The following is a 19,618-nucleotide window of genomic DNA, read 5'->3' as shown; positions in this document are numbered from 1 at the left end:
AGGTTGGTATTCCACCACTGTCCAGGTCATCTCCAAATACGTTTTCGCTGGAATCTCACTGAGTGGGGTGTAGAACTGTCTTCAGTGATGAGTTCCGCTTCGAATTGAGCTCTGATAACCAACGAAGGCATGTCTGTAGGCGCAATGAACAGTGGTGGGACACTACCCTGACTGTTGCTGCCATACAGCCCGACAACAAGGACTGATAGTCTGGGATACCATTTCACTTCATAAAAATCTCCTTTGGTTTTCATCCAGAGTATCCTTACAGCAGAGAGGTACGTCGACGATATTGTACGCCGCGTTTGGTTGCCCTTCATGGCAAGCCATCCTGGGCTTACAATTCAGCAGGATAATTCCCGCCGACACTCGAGAATTTCTACTTCTTGTCCTCCTGCTTGCCAGATCCAACCTTGGCCAGCAACGTCACCGGATTTTGGTTGTCTAACGCGCCAGTGGACAGAATTTGGTAATATCCCTCAAGAGAACATCCATCAACTCTTATCAGTCAATGCCATGTCGAATAACTGCTCGCATAAGAGCCGGAGATAGACGTACGAGCTATTGACCTGTTCAATAGTTTGTAAAGGTCTTTTTCTTGAATAAGTCATCCAATTCTTCTGAATTTATAATCATTTGCTGTCAGTACATATACGTCAGATCTGCCGATTTCAGCCTCATCCAAAGCGTTCATTCGTGATGCGTTGTTTTTCTGCCTTAGAGAGTACAACATGAACAGCAAGGCTCCCAACGCACTTCCCTGGGGCACGTGTACATATATTTTAGCATCTGTCTTGGCTGTCCATCCAAGGTAGCATACTGCCGTATCCAGTCATAAATTCCATGCCATTTCTTTTCAGGCTTCCACTTGATGATATTTTACATAGTTCTAACGTACCACAAGCAAGACGTGTTGAATCCAATGACTGCAATGCCAATTGGCCAATTCATGCAAATACCTGAGTGTAGCAATTTGTAGCTACATGAAATGAAACGATGACATAGGCGCAGTTGTGTGTAAAGTAGGTGGCAGACCTCGGTTCATTGGTACAATAGCCGGCCGCGGTTCTAGGCGCTTCAGTCCGGAACCACGCGGCTGCTACAGTCGCAGGTTCGAATCCTGCCTCGGGCATGGATGTGTGTGGTGTCCTTAGGTTAGTTAGGTGTAAGTAGTTCTAAAGTTTAGGGGACTGATGACCTCAGCTATTAAGTCTCATAGTGCTCAGAGCCATCTGAACTGTTGGTACAATATTAGGGAAATGCAATCAAGTCACAATGGAGTTTGCTTAGAAAACACTTGTGGTCGCATGTTAAGTACACAAGGGGCAAGACACAATCAATACCTTCGTTGTGCGATAACAATTATTATGTTATTGAAGTCAGTGCCATTAAAGCAGAGTTACTGAACACAGTTTCCCGAAATTCCTTCACCAAAGAACGCGAAGTAAATATAACAGAATGCAAATAATGACCAAATGCCAACATGAGTTTCCTCCTTGTAGCGAAGCAGCTTACATCAATATGGGCATGTCTTCCGGTCCAGATTGTATACCAGTCAGATTCCTTTCAGATCTCCAGACTTAGCAATGATATACAACCGGTCGCACGATGAAACATCCGTACATAAAGATGGGAAAGCTGCACAGGCCATAGCAATACTCAAGAACGGAAATAGTAGTAATTCACTCAAATTCAAACCCATATCATTAACGTCAATTTGCAGTAGGATTTTGGAACATATATTCTGTTGAAATGTCAAGAATTACCTCCAAGAAAACCATTTACTGACAAATAGCCAGCACGGATCCATAAAAATAGCTCTTGGGAAACACAGTTAGCTCTTTATTAGCAGGAAGTAATGACTGCTATCGACAAGGGATCTCAAACATTCCATATATCTAGAGTTCCAGAGAGCTTTTGACACCGTTTCTCACAAGCCACTTCTAATCAAATTGCGTGCCTATAGAGTAGTGTCTCACTTGTGTGACAAGATTCGTTATTCCCTGTCAGAAAGGTCACAGTTCGTTATAATTTAGGGAAATTCATCGGGCAAATCGAAATAATATTTGGCGTTCCCCAAGGAAGTGTTATAGCCCTCCTGCTATTCCCAATGTATATGCATGGTTTAGGACACAATCTGAGCAGCACTTTTAGATTGTTTGCAAATGGTGTTGGCACTTAACGTTCTGTAAAGTCATCCTACGAGGGGCGTTTGAAAAGTCTATGCAAAATAAAAACTACTTACGTGTTTGGGGTAAACCTTTTTTATTTTTCGACAGTCTCATTTTAGACTTATACACTTCGTCCAACGCTCTTCTAATTTGTTGATCCCTTCTGAATAATAGGAATTGTCCAAACTATTAGTTGCTACAATCACCTTCTCGATTGAATAAAATCTTTGTCCCGCCAGCCATTTCTTCAAATTGGGGACCAAATATCAGTCTGTGCGAGGCAGGTCTGGAGAATAGGGGGGGGGGGGGGGGGTTAAACGAGTTGGAATCCTATTTACAATAATTTTGCGACCAGAACTGCTGAGGTGTGTGCTGGTGCATTGTCGTGATGGAAAAGAACTTTTTTCCGATCCAATCGCCGGCTCGGTTTTCAAACGGTCCAGTAACGACGAATAATATGCGCCTGCAATAGTTTTATCATTTTCCATACAGTCGATGAGGACTATCCCTTGAGAATCCGAAAAGACAGTCGCCATAACCTTTCTGGAAGAAGGAATGGTCTTCGCCTTTTTCTCCCTTGGTAACCCATTGTTTAGATTGTTGTTTGGTCTCAGGAGTATAGTAATGTATCCATGTTTCATCCACAGTGACGAAACGTCTCTTAAAGTTCTGCAAATTCTTCCTTAACAGCTGCAAACCATCCTTGCAATACTTCACACGATTCCGTTTTTGGTCAAGCGTGAGCAATCATAGAACCCATCTTGCAGATAGCTTTCTCATGTCCAAATGTTTATGCAAAATATTATGTACCCTTCATTCGAGATGCTCACAGCACTAGCAATCTCACACACCTTAACTCTTCTGTCATCAATCACTATATCATGGATTTTTTCAATGATTTCTGGAGAAGTAACCTCCACAGGGCGCCCAGAACGTTCAGCATCACTTGTGCCCATATGGCCACTCCAAAAATTTTGAAACCACTTATAAATTGTTCTAATCGAAGGTACAACGTCACCGTAATGTTTGTCAAGCTTCTCTTTAGTCTCCTGAGGCGTTTTGCCTTTCATAAAGTAATGTTTAATCACCACACGATATTCTTTTCCGTCCAATCACTCGACGTCCGAGGTTCACACGAATGCCAAACACACAAAAAATAGACCAATATGGCTGAAAGTTGGTGTGAAATCTTTCCAAAGATGCTACTAACTAAACATGATCTCGATATGCGCCGGTGGTGTCATCTCTCGGACGTTGCACGGAATTTTCAAATGCTCCTCGTGTGATCAAAACGAATTGCAAAATGATTTAGACGAGACATCTGCATGTTGCGAAAACTGGCAACTGACTCTAAATAATGAAAAGCGTTAACCCATCCACAAGAGCACTAAAAGGAATCAATTAAATTTCGGTTACACGATTAATCTCACAAACGTAAAGGATACAGGTTCAACTACATACTTTGGGATTACAATTACAAATAACTTAAAATGGAATGATCGCATGGATAATGTTATGGGGAAAGCAAACCAAAGATTGCAATTTATTAGCAGAACACCTAGGAAGTGCAACAGGTCTCCTAAAAAGCCTGCTTACACTACGCTCGTACGCCCTCTTCTGAAGTACTGCTGTATGATGTGGGATCAACGGAGGACATCGAAAAAGTTCAAAGAAAGACAGCTCCTTTTGTATTACCGCGAAATAGCGGAAAGATTGCCACGGACATGGTACTCGGTGGCAATAATTAAAATAACGGCGTTTTTCGTTGCAGCAAGATCTTGTCATAAAATTTCAGTCACCAACTTTCTTCTTATAATGTAAAAATTATTTACTTGGCGATCACCTCCCTAAGGAGAAATGATCATTGTAAGAAAGTAAGTGATATCAGAGCATGCTGTTCGAAAGTAGAAAGGTAGAGAAGTAGCTTGAAGGGGGTTCAAATGGCTCTGAGCACTATGGGACTTAACATCTATGGTCATCAGTCCCCTAGAACTTAGAACTACTTAAACCTAACTAACTTAAGGACAGCACACAACATCCAGCCATCACGAGGCGGAGAAAATCCCTGACCCCGCCGGGAATCGAACCCGGGAACCCGGGCGTGGGAAGCGAGAACGCTACCGCACGACCACGAGATACGGGCGAAGCGGGTTCGATGAACCCTCTGCCAAGCTCTTAATTGTGAAATGCAGAGTATTCATGTAGATGTAGAAGTAGACGAAAGTCATCCTAGAAAATTGCTGAAGTGTGTGGGGCCTTTACGAAACTGGACTCACAAGGGTACACTGAGAAGGGCAGCACCAATGGGCGCAAGTTTGAAGTATTTGAGAACCTCACACAGATTCTGAGAAAATTAAGTGGGCAGACACTTGAACATAGCCGCAAACTATCCAGAGAAGCTTACTTACGAAGTTTCAAAACCTGGCTTTAAATGATGTGACTTGGAACCTCAACGTATCGTTCCTGTAAGGGTCGTGAGGTCAAGATTAGATTATCTGCAGTATGCAGTCGTTCTTTCTGTGCCCCATCATGAACGGAACGGGAAAAAGCCCTAATAATTAGTAACGGGAAGTACCCTCTGCCTTGCACTTCACAGTTGTTTCAGAGTATGTCGTTTGCTGGTTAAGGTAGGGTCCGGCAAGCACGAAGACGAACATTTGGAACTCCCGCCATGTGCAAGTGGGCATTTTTTTAAATGTAAGCCCAGGATGGTTTCACACAAAAAGCAACAAAATGTGGTGTAGAATATCGTCGACGTACCGCTGTGTTGTAAGGGTGCCGCCGATGACAACCAAAGTGGTTCTGCTATGAAATTAAGTGACACCCCAGACTCTCACTCCCAATTGTCCGGCCATACTCTGGCCGATACTCAGGCTCCTATCCCCGCTGTCTGGGTCGTTGCCAGACACGTCTTCGCTTGCAAAAGTGGGACTCATCAACGAAAATAACTCCACTCCAGTCAACGAGATTCCAGGCCGAACTTGCGCCTGGAGACACTCTGCACAACTGTGGGATACCATCCTAACTGTCGCCTGCCTTACACTTCGACACTCAGGACTGATGGTCTGGGGTGCCATTTCTTTTCATAGCAGAACCCCTTTCGTTGTCATCTGCGGCACCCTTACAGCATAGCGGCACATCGACGATAGTCTACGCCCTGTTCTGTTACCGTTCATGGCAAGCCATCCTGGGCTTACATATCAGCAAGATAACGCCCGCCCGCATGTGGCGAGAGTTTCTTCTGCTTGTCTTTGTGCTTGCCAAACCCAACATTGGCCAGCAAGGTCGCTGAATGTCTCTCCAATTGGGAACCTTTGTAACGTTATGGGTAGGGTCGTCCAACAAGCTCGGGGTTTTGATAACCTAATGCTCCAGTGTCCGTCTCGATAGCTGAGTGGTCAGTGTGGCGGTCTGTCACGCCAATGGCCCCGGGTTCGATTCCCGGCTGGGTCGGAGATTTTCTCTGCTCAGGGACTGGGTGTTACGTTGTCCTCATTATCATTTCATCATCATCAGTGGAAGGCTAATGGAAACCACGACTGAACTCACTTCACTAGATGCTCATGCGGTGCACGTCTCTGACGAGGCTTCCCCATGACAAGACCTGCCGTTAAGGCAGAACACAAAGTTACAGTTACAATGCTCCAACTGTGCAGAATTTGGCACTATATTTCTCAGGAGGACATCCTACAGATCTCTCAGTCAGTTCCAAGCTGAATAACTGCTTGCCTAAGGGCCAGAGGTGAGCCACCACGTTATTGACTCGCTCAATTTGTGAAGCTCTTTCTCTTAAATAAATAATTTTTCTGAAATTGTAATCATTCGTTTGTCTTGTACATGTACTCACAACCACCAATTTCCATCTCATATTGATAATTCCTTTGTGGAGCATCGCGTTTTTGTCTTAGAGAGTAGTTCAGCCCATTTGCACAAAGTATTTAAATTAAGAGGGCTACCCAGAAAGTAACAGACGTTTTGGTCTGTCGTGGCGGAGGGTAGGGCTACAGCTGCCATCTTGGCGTCATAACATTCCTACACTCAGTACGTATCCAGCGGTGGTAGCGTGTGTCTCTGCTATTTTGCTTCATGTGAAGTGTTAAAGTATGCGCTGCAGTAGAAAATCCCACCACTTGTGACGTGCGTTCTGTGTTCAGATTTTTGGTGGCAAAAAACTGCGAACCAGTTGAAATTTGTTGTGAACTTTGTGATGTGTACGGAAAAGAAATGAGTGAAATCCGAGTGTACTGATTTCAAAAACGTCCGTACCAGTTATAAGGTTGTGGGTTTTTTTTTTTTTTTGCCCATTCTAGACGCCTAAAGTGCATTGACGTTTCCATGTGTCGCACTCCCTGGGTGAAAATGCGTCACTTGCTTTTGTTCGTATCCCATTAGAATTCAGAAAGGCAGTTTTCTAAAGCTTTTTCTCTGCCTTTGAGCAGATGCCTCGCTACAGGCGGTACTCTGGCTTGAATCACCTGGTCCGGGGTCACTGTCCTCCTTCCTGCCACCCCTTTAAGTGGTTTCCGGTGTAATTTGCGCAGTGCGGCTTCGCTATGCCTTTTCAAAACTAAAAACGACTCGACTCGCTCTGCCTGTTCTATCTTCCGCTCAAAGACATGGATTGTATAGGAATGGTGTGTTAATTACCGTTGATTGACTGTCATCCCTTTTTGCATTACATATTGATAGGCAAATGTTCTCATAACTGTCGATTTACGTTAGGTGTAATCTTCACCTTCTCATTGCGATTTGTAAAGGTCTCATGTAAGGTGTGAATCTGACCGTTTATTCTGTCACATTACACAGTGTTCAGGATGAGAACCGCAGTGGCAGGCCTACCCTTGTGACTGACGAGCTAGTGATGAAATTCTACGACAAAAATTCGTGAAAATTGTCATTTCACGATTATGGAACTCCTACAACATCTTCCCCAAATTTCACGGAGTTTGGTGCATGAAATTGTGGCGGAGAAATTTGGTTACGACAAATTTTGTGCTAGAAGGGTTACCAAAATCCTGATGGAAGACCACAAAAAACAGAGACTAGCTGAAGCATCGACCTTCCTCGAAGATTGCGAGGAAAATGGCAACAAAGTTATCGATCGTATCGTAACTGGGGACGAGACTAGGGTGAAGCATGACAGTTGTGAAACAAAAAGGCAATCGATGGAATAGGGACACGCAAAATCTGCCGGGAAACCGAGGAAGTGTTTGCAAACGCTGTCTGCAAGAACGATTATGGCTGCTGTGGTTTACAACTCTAAGGGAGTGATTCTCGTTGATTTCCTTGAATGTGGCACAACAATTAAATCAGAGAGGTGTTGTCAGTCACTGAAAAAGTTAAAGCGAGCGATACAAAACTAGCGTCGGAGAAAACTTAGCGCAAAAGTTTTGTTTTTTCACGACAATGCACATGGCCAATCGTAGCCGAGAGCTCCTATGGGGTTTTGTATGGGAGGTGTTTGATCATCCACCATACAGCCCAGATTTGGTGCCGACCCAGCAATGAAGATATGGCTCTCTACAGAACACTTTGATACTGAGGCCAAACTGCACGCCGGTATAAACCAACAGTAGAAATCACAGGTGGCAGATTTCTACAAAGACCACTTGGAAAAAAATTTGCCACAGTGTGAGAAGTGTCTCAGTTTGGCGATTATGTGGGAGAATAGCTTAAGAGTGTACCTTCAAAATGTATGTAATAAAATTTGGTTTTTCCATAGTGTTATTTTTATTTCAAAAAGTCTGTTACTTCCAGGATAGCCATTGTATATACGAGGGCTGGAACTTAAATAGTGGCAACTGCTTATTCACAACCGATACAAAAGGGTTACATGTTTGCACCTGTTACTGTCCTGCAAAGTAGTCACCAGCGTTGTGTAGAACCCGTTGCCAGCGATGTGGAAGGCGTAGTATACCGTTAGTAGAGCCCTTTCTGTTGATGGTGCGATTGGAGCGGTCTAAAGTTATGCTGATTCTCGTGTACGACTGTGATGGTGTTATCCTAACGCATTACGTTTCTCCACAACAGACCGTCAATGCACAGTGTTACTGTTCGTTTTTGGAGCTTCACCTGCGATCAGCTTTGCGAAAGAATCGGCAACACTTTCTGCGCAACCCACTCATCAATTTGCACAACAATGCGAGGGCACATACAGCGCAAGTTGTGGCTGCTCTGTTCGGTCGATGGCACTGGGAAGCACTGTACCATCCACCCTACTATCCGGACTTAAGTCCTTGTGACTTTGATTTGATTCCGAAGTTCAAGCAACCACTTCGTGGCATTCTTTTCAGAACTGTTACAGAGATTCGACAGGCAGTAGACCGCTCCATTCGCACCATCAACAGAACAGGCTCTGCTAACGGTATACTACGCCTTCCACATCGCTGGCAACGTGTTCTCCACAACGCTGGTGACAGTCACAAACATGTAACTCTTTTGTATCGGCTGTGAACAAATAGTTGCCCCTATTTAAGTTCCAACCCTCGTACTCAAACGTTCCTCACGTTCCTCTGCAATCGATGTATACATCAGTTCCTGGGATTATCTTTCACATAAGGCGGAAAATGTGGCGGAGCGCTGTAATCTGGCAATACATTCGTATGTATAGATTATGGGTTCTGTCCTAGGTGTAGCACTGGCAATAGCTGACAGTGTTGGCTGTCGTGTTAAGATATAATACGAACGATTGACATTGAAGCACTCGGCAATACGCTTTCTGAAACGCTGTTCTTTGAACAAACCGTCTTAGTCTCCTCCAGTGTCTTGGGTTCTCACATTGCCGAAAATAGCCCTACTTTCACAATGTCACAAGTGAACTTTGGCACTGCCAACAGTCCCCCTTGCTCTTTTATTTCTTTTCTCAAATACGACGCCAAACCGCGAACGCGATTTAACAGTCGGGGTTGCAGGCCTGTGTGTTTTCCTGTTCTTCTCAGACACCTCACGAGTCGCACGGTTTACAACCAATTTACGCTAATTATTCAGGCAACGCTGGTATCAGAACGTGGAACCATTTAAGTACGATAACAAGGAAATAATAGATAGTGATAATTAACGAGTCAAGATACGTAGTTCTAAAAATAAGAAAAAGTCGGAAATCTGGTGAGTTACGTGCGTCATGTCACCGTTATCTCTATTGAATGTGCAGTGTGATGAAGCGAAAAGTGCAGCAAGTTATTAACGCTTAGAACTTTTCTTAATTACTTAGATGGCTTACAGAACTAATAAGTTGCTGAACAAGCGCTGCGTACTATTATTTATTTGTTTGTACTTCGGTAATACATCCACAAGCTGTAATTCCGTTGCTGGTGGAGGGTCTTCCGCACCAGTATTATCGGTTTTGTGGGAAAAATGACTGTCTATATGTGTTCGTGCGCACATTAATTTAATTTAGACTCATGATATGTACGCGAGATTCAGACCGATTAGTTAAATAAATTACGACCACTGCGCACCGTGACACGTTGCAGGCACCCGACGCAGTAAGAAAAGTATACAGGCTGACGGAATGTATTCGCAAACTGCAAATACAGTACCATACAGCTATACAATTTACTGGAGACAAATGAAAATTTGTGATGCACTTGGACGCCAAGGAACCTATCCAAACTTCAATATGTTCCAGTGTCTCCTTTCCATAGCGCTCGCACAATTATGTGATCCCCGTACAGGAACGGACTTACGCTCATGCTCATAAATTAAGGATAATAGCAGAATGTGGTGTCACACAACGTGGCATTACACAAAACTGGCGCTAACAGCAAAGGCACATAGGGAACACACACGACACAGATCTGTAAGTTCACAGTATTGGTGATGAGTTGAGAAAACTTTCCCGTAACACATGCTACAAAACGCCACTGTTTCCTGCGCATGTACCCCGACATCAATACGGGATATGATCACCATGCACACGTACACAGGCCGCACAACGGGTTGGCATACTCTGGATCATGTGGTCGAGTAGCTGCTGGGGTATAGTCTCCAATTCTTGCACCTGTCGGAGGGGTTTGAAGACGAGCAGCGATACGTCGACCGAGAGCATCCCAGATGTGTTCGATGGGGTTTAGGTCTAGAAAACAGGCAGACCACTCCATTCGCCTGATATCTTCTGTTTCGAGGTACTCCTACACGATGGCAGCTCGGTGAGGCCGTGCGTTATCATCCATCAGGAGGAAGGTGGGACCCACTGCACCCCTGAAAAGGTGGACATCCTGGTTCAAAATGACGTCCCAATACATCTGACGTGTTACAGTTCCTCTTTCAAGGACATGCAGGGGTGTACGTGCACCAATCATAATCCCACCCCACACCATCAAACCACGACCTCCATACAGGTCCCTGAAAAGGTGGGCATCCTGGTTCAAAATGACGTCCCCATACATCTGACGTGTTACAGTTCCTCTGTCAAGGACATGCAGGGGTGTACGTGCACCAATCATAATCCCACCCCACACCATCAAACCACGACCTCCATACAGGTCCCTTTCAAGGTCATTAAGGGGTTGGTATCTAGTTCCTGATTCACGCCAGATGAAAACCCGGCGAGAATCACAGTTCAGACTATACCTGGACTCTTTCGTGAACATAGCCTGGGACCACTGTTCCAATGACCATGTACTGTGTTCTTAACATCAGGCTTTACAGGTTCTCCTGTGACCAGGTCGCCTGGTAAATAAACCATGCCTGTATACTGTGTGTCTGGAGACAACTGTTCCAGTGGCTGTGGTAAGGTCCCGCACAAGGCTACCTGCAGTACTTCGTGGCCATCTGCGGGCACTGATAGTGAGATATCAGTCTTCTTGTGGTGTTGCACACTGTGGACGTCAGGTACTGTAGCGCCTGGATACGTTTCTTGTCTGCTGGAATCGTTGCCATAATCGTGAGATCACAGTTTGTGGCACACGGAGGTCCCGTGCAACAACCTGCTATGTTCAACAGCCTCCAGTCGTCCTAGTATTCTACCCCTCATAATGTCATCAATATCTGTTATTTGAGCCATTTTCAACACACAGTCACCATTAGCAAGTCTGAAAACGTCTGCACCGTACTCTGAAACGCACCAACACACCTCTGCGTATGTGGACTGCTGCCAGCGCCACTGTGCGACGACCGCAGGTCAAATGCACCGCATTGTCATACCCCAATGTGATTTAAACCCACAAACCGCCCACCAGAGCGTTGTTTCACCATGTATCAGCATTATCCTTAATTTATGAGGATGAGTGTATTTTGTTTTCATGCATGCGTGCATGTCTGAAGGAATATTGCATCAAATCTTACAGATACTATCAAATACAGATACTGCACTAACGTATTTCATCTCAAAGCAAAGGCGATCTGACGAGGAAACTAAGTAAGTCTCTCCCTGTGCAGGAGTCACATAATTGTGCGAGCACTACGGGAAACAGACACTTGGACATATTCAAGTTTGGGGTGTGTCTGTGCAACATGCGCAGACAGACAAAGCGGTTTAGATGAGCGCTCGCGTGAAGTGGGAAATACGGGTTCGGGTCCCGATCCGGCACAGATTTTCATTTCTTTCCAGCAAATTGTATAGCTGTTGTGGTACCATATTCGCAATTTGCTGATACATTTCATGATTTGACATGGCTGTAAATCGTTTGTGGTGTTTGTTCCTATGGACATGCTTGTATTTCTAAAAGAATAGTGCATCGAACTTTACAAGCACTATCAAATACTGACACTGCCCTACTTTATTATGGGGTAATTTTCTTGTCTTGGAACAACGAAATATCTTTAAAAAAACTATGTATCAGGCATGGGTGTGTGTGTTTGTCCTTAGGATAAGCTTACACAAGCTTAGGGACTGATGACCTTAGCAGTTAAGTCCCATAAGATTTCAGACACATTTGAACATTTTTTAGATAAATACGTGTTCGATATTTTTAAAAATACTATCCGGCGATACCGATGTTGATCCCCTCCCCCTGCCCCTCTGCCACGCCCCCAGGCGGTGGAGCGGGAGCGAGATTACAACCTGACATAGGAACATCCCATTTTTACTCTAGATACTTTTGTCGTTGCATGATAGATGACACTGTAATCAATGAATAACACAGTTGTGTTACAAAAGAATTTTAGCCGGGGAAAAATGCACTGGATTAAAAAAATCCAGACGTGTTCAATGCTTGTGAAAAAAGCTTTTTTGAGGAGTATTCTCTCATTTCCCACCAAAGGGATACTTGTTTGTAACACTTATTTCACAGTAAGTGCTCAAAAATGTAGCAGCCCACTTCGATGCACTTATTTATCTCCACATGGAATGATGCGACACATCTGAGAAGTGTTTGCAATGTAATCTGCTAGCATTCATAGGTGATAGATTGAATCATGTTATGGCGTGTTGTTATAAACTTCACTCTTCAAGTACCCCATAAACAAAAGTCCGGGAGATTTACTGACGATTGTACATGGCATCTAATGCCTCCCAAACTGCTACAGAATAATGTACTGGACAACCCTCATGCTGAAAACACAATGTTTGTCTCAAGCTAAAAGCAGTACTGGAAGGTCTCCCCCAAGGATGTTTGATACTTAATCACTGTTGAAGGTGCCATTGATAAAGAATGGACAAATGAATTTGTCCCCAATTATTCCACACCAGATATTCACATTCCACAGAAGCTGATGTTCAACCTGCTGTAACCAATATGGCTTTTCCTCATTCCAACAATGTATGTTGCATCGGTTAATCGTGAGATTGACCTGTCAGAGAATGATAGTGGAGCAAAGCAGCTGGTGCCTCTGTATTTGCTGGAACAGCCACTGGCTTTTGGAAATCATTGCTGTGAAGTTCCTGAGGGACTTTAAAATTTCGGGAAACGCTAGTCTGATGAATTTCCGATTCACGATTTAGGCTACGCACCACTTTAGTGTGTTCCAGTGTGATTTAAGCTTGAAAAACGTGACAAGAATTCCAGCAGATGTGGCGGCCACACAGAATGGGAAAAACTGCTGGGTAGTGGTAGTCAGACGGCCAAGTAAGTTCACTTACCAAAGCCCTTCAAACAGGTGCAGCCAAAACATTTGGCGATAGTGCAGTTTTGTCAACTATTGGAACTGACTCCTGACTCCTGACTCCTTCCTGCAAACATTTTTTCTATATAATTTTTAATATGTCTCTGTAACTCACTCTCTTAACTGAAAACATGACTGGAGAAGGGTTATTCGCTTGCTATACAGGTAAGGTACCTTATTGTTCCCTGCATTTCCGTCTACCTGCCTGGAATTTTAACCTTCTCAGATATTTATCCAGTATTCTTTCCAACAGTTTTGCATCTCCTTACCTAAAATAGGATGTAGACATGGTAACTCAGCTACCTCTACTGCTGAGTTTTATGCAGTCTGCAATGTCTTCAAATACCACATGCGAGATTTTCATATTCTCTCACTCACTATGTGCAAACTGTTAGTCCTACAGAAAAATGAACGGGACCTTTTTGTGGGACATTTCATGTAGTTTGGTATTGTACTTGAATACGTTTGCCGCAGTTTTTCAGTTAGTCAAGAAAAATTCAGATGAAGTTTGCTTTTGTACGAGGGTGACTCAAATAAAAACCTTAAATTTGTAATAACAATTCGAAGTTTCACACTGTTATCCCGTAAGTTGGTAAGCCTGCTACAATCAAGTGAACAAATTGCATAGGGTCAAAAGTACTTTGTTAAAACCGAACAGATGAAAAACAATAATGAAGTCTTGATCCGAGATGTTCTTGGCTTAATACTTGGTAGCATAGCCCTTTGCATGTATTACTGCATGTCTGGATGGCAGAGATTACATGAGTTTGGCCAGTCACTCCTGGGGAATCTTCTTCCATTGCTCACACAGTTCTTGAAGAAAACTTTGTTCTTGGTGCAAATGCATCTGTCTAGCTCACCCCATGTTCTATGGGGTTTAAGTATGTACTTAGGCTTAGCCATCTGAATACCTTTGCTTTGTGCTTCTTCAGAACTTTTTTCACATGGCCAGAAATGTGCTTCGGATTTTTGTTATGTTGGAATTGCCAGTTGTGATGCACATTTTATCTTCCGTGAGGTATCATATGGTCTGCTGATATTTTATCATACTTGACTATCCATTACCCTGCGAATTTTTATGACAGGACCTACACCACTTCGTAAGAAACAGCTCTACACCATGGTAATCTCTCCTCAATGCTTCATGGTGGGTACTTGGTACTTTCTGTCATTCTTTTTATTTTTTGGCCATCGAACATGCTGTACCCCATCTGAGGAGAAGAGATTAAACTTGATTTCATCACTCCACAGAATTTTTGAACAGTCTGGAGTGGTCCTCGATGAGTACTTCTTAGCAAATCAGAGTCTTGCCTTCCTATTTCCTGCACTTATCATAGGATTTTGAGAAGGTCACCTGGCATTTAGATCTAGCTATTAAGTGACATTTAACTGTTGAAACATAGACCTTCAAGCCATGTTTTACCTGTAGGTCACCACTTATTGCCCAGACATTCACAAGCTGTTGTGAGAAGCCAAACACTGCAACGAAGGTCTGAGTTTGGCCTTGAATCAGTGCTGTTAAGACAGCTTGTTTGAAATCTACTGAATATTCTTTAGATTTAGGCACTAGTGTAAGTAAATAAAAATATTAGAATTAGATTTGCATTGTGTAGTTAGGTTTGTAATGGTCTTCCTAACCTGCAAAATGCTTATGAACCTCTTGGAAACACTGCTTATGGTTGATGTCCACAATTACCTGCACTCAGAAATCAATACATGTAACTGTATCAAGGTCAAGCAGTCTTCTGTCTGAATAACCAGTTATTTTAAGTCTGTGTACAGATAAACATGCCTAACAACCTACAAGTTCAACAGCAAAATAATTTTGAGTAATAATGTATGTGCACCATCCTAACCACTAAATTCTGAATGGCTCCAGTACAAGCAAGATATAGACCTGTATGAAACTTCAGTCTTTTTCATATTTATCACAAACTAAACAAACTTCTTGTTTTGACTCTGTTAAAAATTCAAGTTTTCTCTTACAATTTGTACATTTTGTGTTAGAAGCCGCTGCTTTCTTCTTCGATATTGTGGAGCTATATGATGCACCTAACCACTGCATGCTATATTACCCCATTTTGCATTGTTTGACTTAATATGATACAAAAAATAACTGTGAAGTCCAATTTATTAATTACAGTACTCCAGCTCTGAATGTAGAAACATATAAAGATTATTTATGTTGTACACACATGTAATAATAAATTATATAGTTGGTGTTAGATGGTTTGAAGGGAGCCATCTCAGTTTTTGCCTTGCACAACTTAGGGTAACTAAAGAGCACCTAATCCCAGATAACTGAATGGGAATACGACCTCCTATCCTTCCAAATACGAGCCCAGTGTCTCGATGACTGTGCCACGACAGTCGCTGACTCAGTGATTTGTTGTTTGCTATGGCCAAGTTAAACTTCTCACCTTTGTGTTAAGGTGCTCTTTATCAATGTCACAGCTTATACACTGTGTTGGGTAAGTAGTGGTGATGCAGGCTTGTTATTACAGGTGAGCTGAATGTGAGTGACTCTGAACTGTGGGATGTGGTGCAGCGTGGACTGAAGAGGGGGTCCAAGCTGGCAGAGAAGGTGAAGGACCATGAGCGGTGGGTGTCCCAGCGCCTGCATGTGCCACCGTCCACACCAGAGTACCACCACTACCTCACCAATGAGGCCTCTGATTCTGAGAAGCAACACGTGATGGACACGCTAGAAGACCTTGCCAATGTCACCGCATTGGCCACCCTCCTGGTGCACAAGTGAGTCTCTCTCTCTCTACTCAGTCAGTTAATTCATCAACTGGCACCATATATCTAGACACACACACACACACACAGAGTGACCCAGAAACATTGTGACAAACTTCTAGTGAAGGTGGGGCTCATCATAATGATTGAGAATTTCATAGCAGCCCATGACCACAAGTGCCAGTGGTAAGATGTAGCAGAGGTCAAAGATTGGAAAGGAAACACGAGAGTGATTCATTTGACAAATTTGTTGGATGCAATGTGTACACATCGCATATGACTTGATTACAGCTCTCCTGTTACAACAAATGCTATAAGTTTGTACCATCAGATGCCATGCATGCTTGACACCAATGGAGAACTGATTGCCGGAGATGCTTGACACCAATGGAGAACTGATTGCCAGAGATGCTCAAATTCACCAGGATCTTCTTTGATTGTAGCAACTTCTAACAACCCTACTACAACAAAGGTCAAAAATTAATTATGATTGTAGTGTTGCTCACGCTGCTAAATATTGCATTTTCGGGCAACAACAAAGTTATATTATGTGGCAGGTACCATTAGAGCACAGTTAATAAAGTCATTTCTTGAAATAATGGATAAACCAGGCACTCATCTTTTCGTGTTTCCCACGCTGGTCTCGTTGTGAACTCATAGCTCAATCGTCGAAAATCTAGGAAGTGATGATTCCAAGCTTGGATGCAAAGAGGCCTAGGTGTTATTCTGCGATATTCAAAAGTTTTATAGATGTGTTTTATAAACCATTCTTGAAGATTCCAAGTTAAGACAATGGTGATGTAAAATAGTAATCAGCACTCCGAATTTAAGTTACACTTCTTTTTTATTACTTTTGTTGCAACATCACTTCACGATATAAAACATACTTGAAAATATCTTCCTCACTGTTAAAGTTCACATTTCATAAACTGACTACAATTTGCATCTTTTCAACATGATGACCAAGGCTTGACTCTCTAATAGCCACTTACGCGACCAAAAATCAGAATTACAAGTACGTCAAAGATCATAGTGACAAAAGAAAGAATACACATTAGAATAATATCATTGCAATATAAACATATTGGTGTATCAAAGTACCTCTACATTAATGAAATCAAATCTGAATGTTGTCACAGAAATATGTTAACTATTTTACAGAAACATAGTAGAATATTGCTGGTATTAAGAGGTTGAGGTGAGGTGCCGTAATGGTTATGTAATTCAAGTACCATTACAAACTGCACAGATGATTCTTGCAGTGAGATCCAATTCAGACTTCACAGGATCGCAATACATGAGGATCTCATGGCTACCCACAGAAAGAAATCAAGGCTTGATAAATCCAGTGAGTGTGGAAGCCAGCCAACCAGTCCATCATGCCCAGTCAGTCAGTGTAGGAATGATCTCTCCAAATTCCTATGAAAAGCCAGTCCAAAATAAGCAGATGCCCATATGTTGGAACCACACACTGCACCTCACATTTTCTGATATATCTTCAAGCAAGCTGTGAACAACCTGTTTCAGAGAGGTCTAATAACTCATGGCAGTCAAGTGGAATTGTAAAAGGTACAGCCTGACTATGCAGTCACTGACCAAAGCCACCTACACATTAACTGTAAAGTGACATTAAGCCACATTGTGCCATACACCTAGGGGGGGGGGGGGGGTTCCTGGTACCCATAAGAGCTCACTGTGGTGATTATGTATGCTACCCCCAGTGAATGTGGCCTCATCAATGGACAACACATAAGCTGGGAAATTCACATCTTGGCCACTTTGTTGCAGAAACCATTGCAAAAAATGCATCCATGCAGAATGATCCTCAGGATGCAATAACTGCACCCTTAGGAGATGAAAGGAGTGTAAGAACTTGGCATTCAAAACACACTGGATACTGCTACAGCACATTCTTAAGTCCAAGGCAATGCCAAGTATGCTGCTGCTTAGGCTGGTGTACACTGCATCCTTCTTCACTAGTGATCAAATGTGCCAATTGTGGGCTGCCCTCACTAGCCCTATCACTTCTAAATGACCCATGCTCCCTCAGATTTTGATGCAGATGTGCAAACAAACTGTGGCACAGTTGACATCTCTCTGGAAAATGTTCTTGACAAATGTGTCCAGCAGCTCATCCACTGCACTCAGCTATTCCACAGATTAAGCACATGCCTGTAAGCTCACCATTCATGTACTGTGCTGAGCTTCTCATATGCTGACTAGTGCTTGAATGAGCAAATCCTCACATTCCCCTCCAATACAGTACCACCTAGCAGCAATCCATTCCAATAATCTAGTGTATAGCACCACCTATCAGTGGACAATGATGTTTGTGGACAGTGCATTGTTGAAGCTGACTGTGGACAAAAACAAACCAAGGAAGCTGCACACTGGACTTCCAATTAGTCACTTCAGTTGAAGGTTTGTGTGAGTACAAGGTACACCAATGAAGAGATGTTAGCAATTGCTACTCATTTATGGAGGATATACGCAACATATTATTTAAAGGTACAACACTAGGCATACTGCTTGTATCTGTAATTAAGTAAGAAAGCTTTATTGCAGTTACTGTTCTGCTAACTTACATTCTACGTAGGTGAGTAATATTTCTACCTTTTCCTCATTGTGTACAATGTACTCATACAAATCTTCAACAGATGATGGTTGACTACATGATCAGTGCACAGCTTTTTTTTATTTCCATCTGCTTACTGTCAGCTCCAGCAAGTGGATGAGCTCCAATTTAAGACAGCTGATTGAATGACTAATGTGCATTGTCCTTGTATTTCCACTTATTTTCTGGCCACTCCTGCAAGTGGATGAGGCAGTCATTCTGGTTAAGGTCCCATGGTAGCTTGACAAATTTGGCTTCATACATGTTTTATTTTGCTTCTAGACAAAAAGTTATCTGGGTTGGGCAAGGTAAGTAGGACATCCTATCTAAAGTAGTGTTCACTCGAGGAAACTATAAAAATATGAGCCAGAATTGCTACCAGTACTTACCTTCCAGAGGTGAAACATCAGGACTGTGGATGTATGTGTGCAGACAGCCTGTCTCATCCTGGGATCTGGATATTTGTCCCTTCTTCTTAAATTCCTCAACTTCTCCCATTCTCTTATCTATGGGAGGAACTATTAGTTCCAAAACCTGGGATAGCATTATGTGTTTATTAATTGATCCTGTAACTCTACAACTGCAAAGTGTACAAAAGAAACTGGACTATTTTTAGCCACTATATACGTTTCTTGATCTTTTACACACATAATTTTCAAGAAGTAATATTACACAATATTTTATTGATCTGTCACACAAACAACAACATGACAGATATCAAAATAATAGAAAAGGGGTAAGGGATAGAAAAGCAACTGAAATTGACTAGCAGAGGAAAGGCCACTGAACTTGATGGAATACCAGTTTGATTCTACACAGAGTACGTGAAAGAATTTACCCCACTTCTAGCAGCTGTGTACTGTAGGTCCCTAGAGGAACAAAGCAATCCTAATGGTTGTAAAAAAGCACAGAGCATTCTCATTTTCAAGAAAGATCATTGAAGAGATGTATGGAAATATAGGCCTATATCTCTGATGTCAGTATATTATAGAATTTTGGAACACGGTTTATGTTATGTAGTATGATGTTTCTGGAGACCAAAAATTTC

At 42.7% G+C, this 19,618-nt stretch overlaps 1 protein-coding gene across 1 annotated transcript in view; it reads left to right on the top strand.

Moving 5' to 3' along the window:
* The window catches only part of LOC126106753 (peroxidase-like), a 143,959-nt gene that overhangs the window by 61,545 nt on the left and 62,796 nt on the right, over nt 1–19,618 (top strand). Inside the window, exon 3 of the mRNA XM_049913125.1 lies at nt 15,719–15,968. Coding sequence (XP_049769082.1) covers nt 15,719–15,968 — 250 coding nt within the window. The remainder of the gene's footprint in view (nt 1–15,718; nt 15,969–19,618) is intronic.

The sequence above is a fragment of the Schistocerca cancellata genome, chromosome 10 (genome assembly GCF_023864275.1).
Source record: "Schistocerca cancellata isolate TAMUIC-IGC-003103 chromosome 10, iqSchCanc2.1, whole genome shotgun sequence".
In the NCBI taxonomy this organism is placed as follows: Eukaryota; Metazoa; Arthropoda; class Insecta; order Orthoptera; family Acrididae; genus Schistocerca; species Schistocerca cancellata.
Note: the sequence above shows the minus strand (reverse complement) of the source record. Positions and strands in the feature narration are given on the sequence as shown.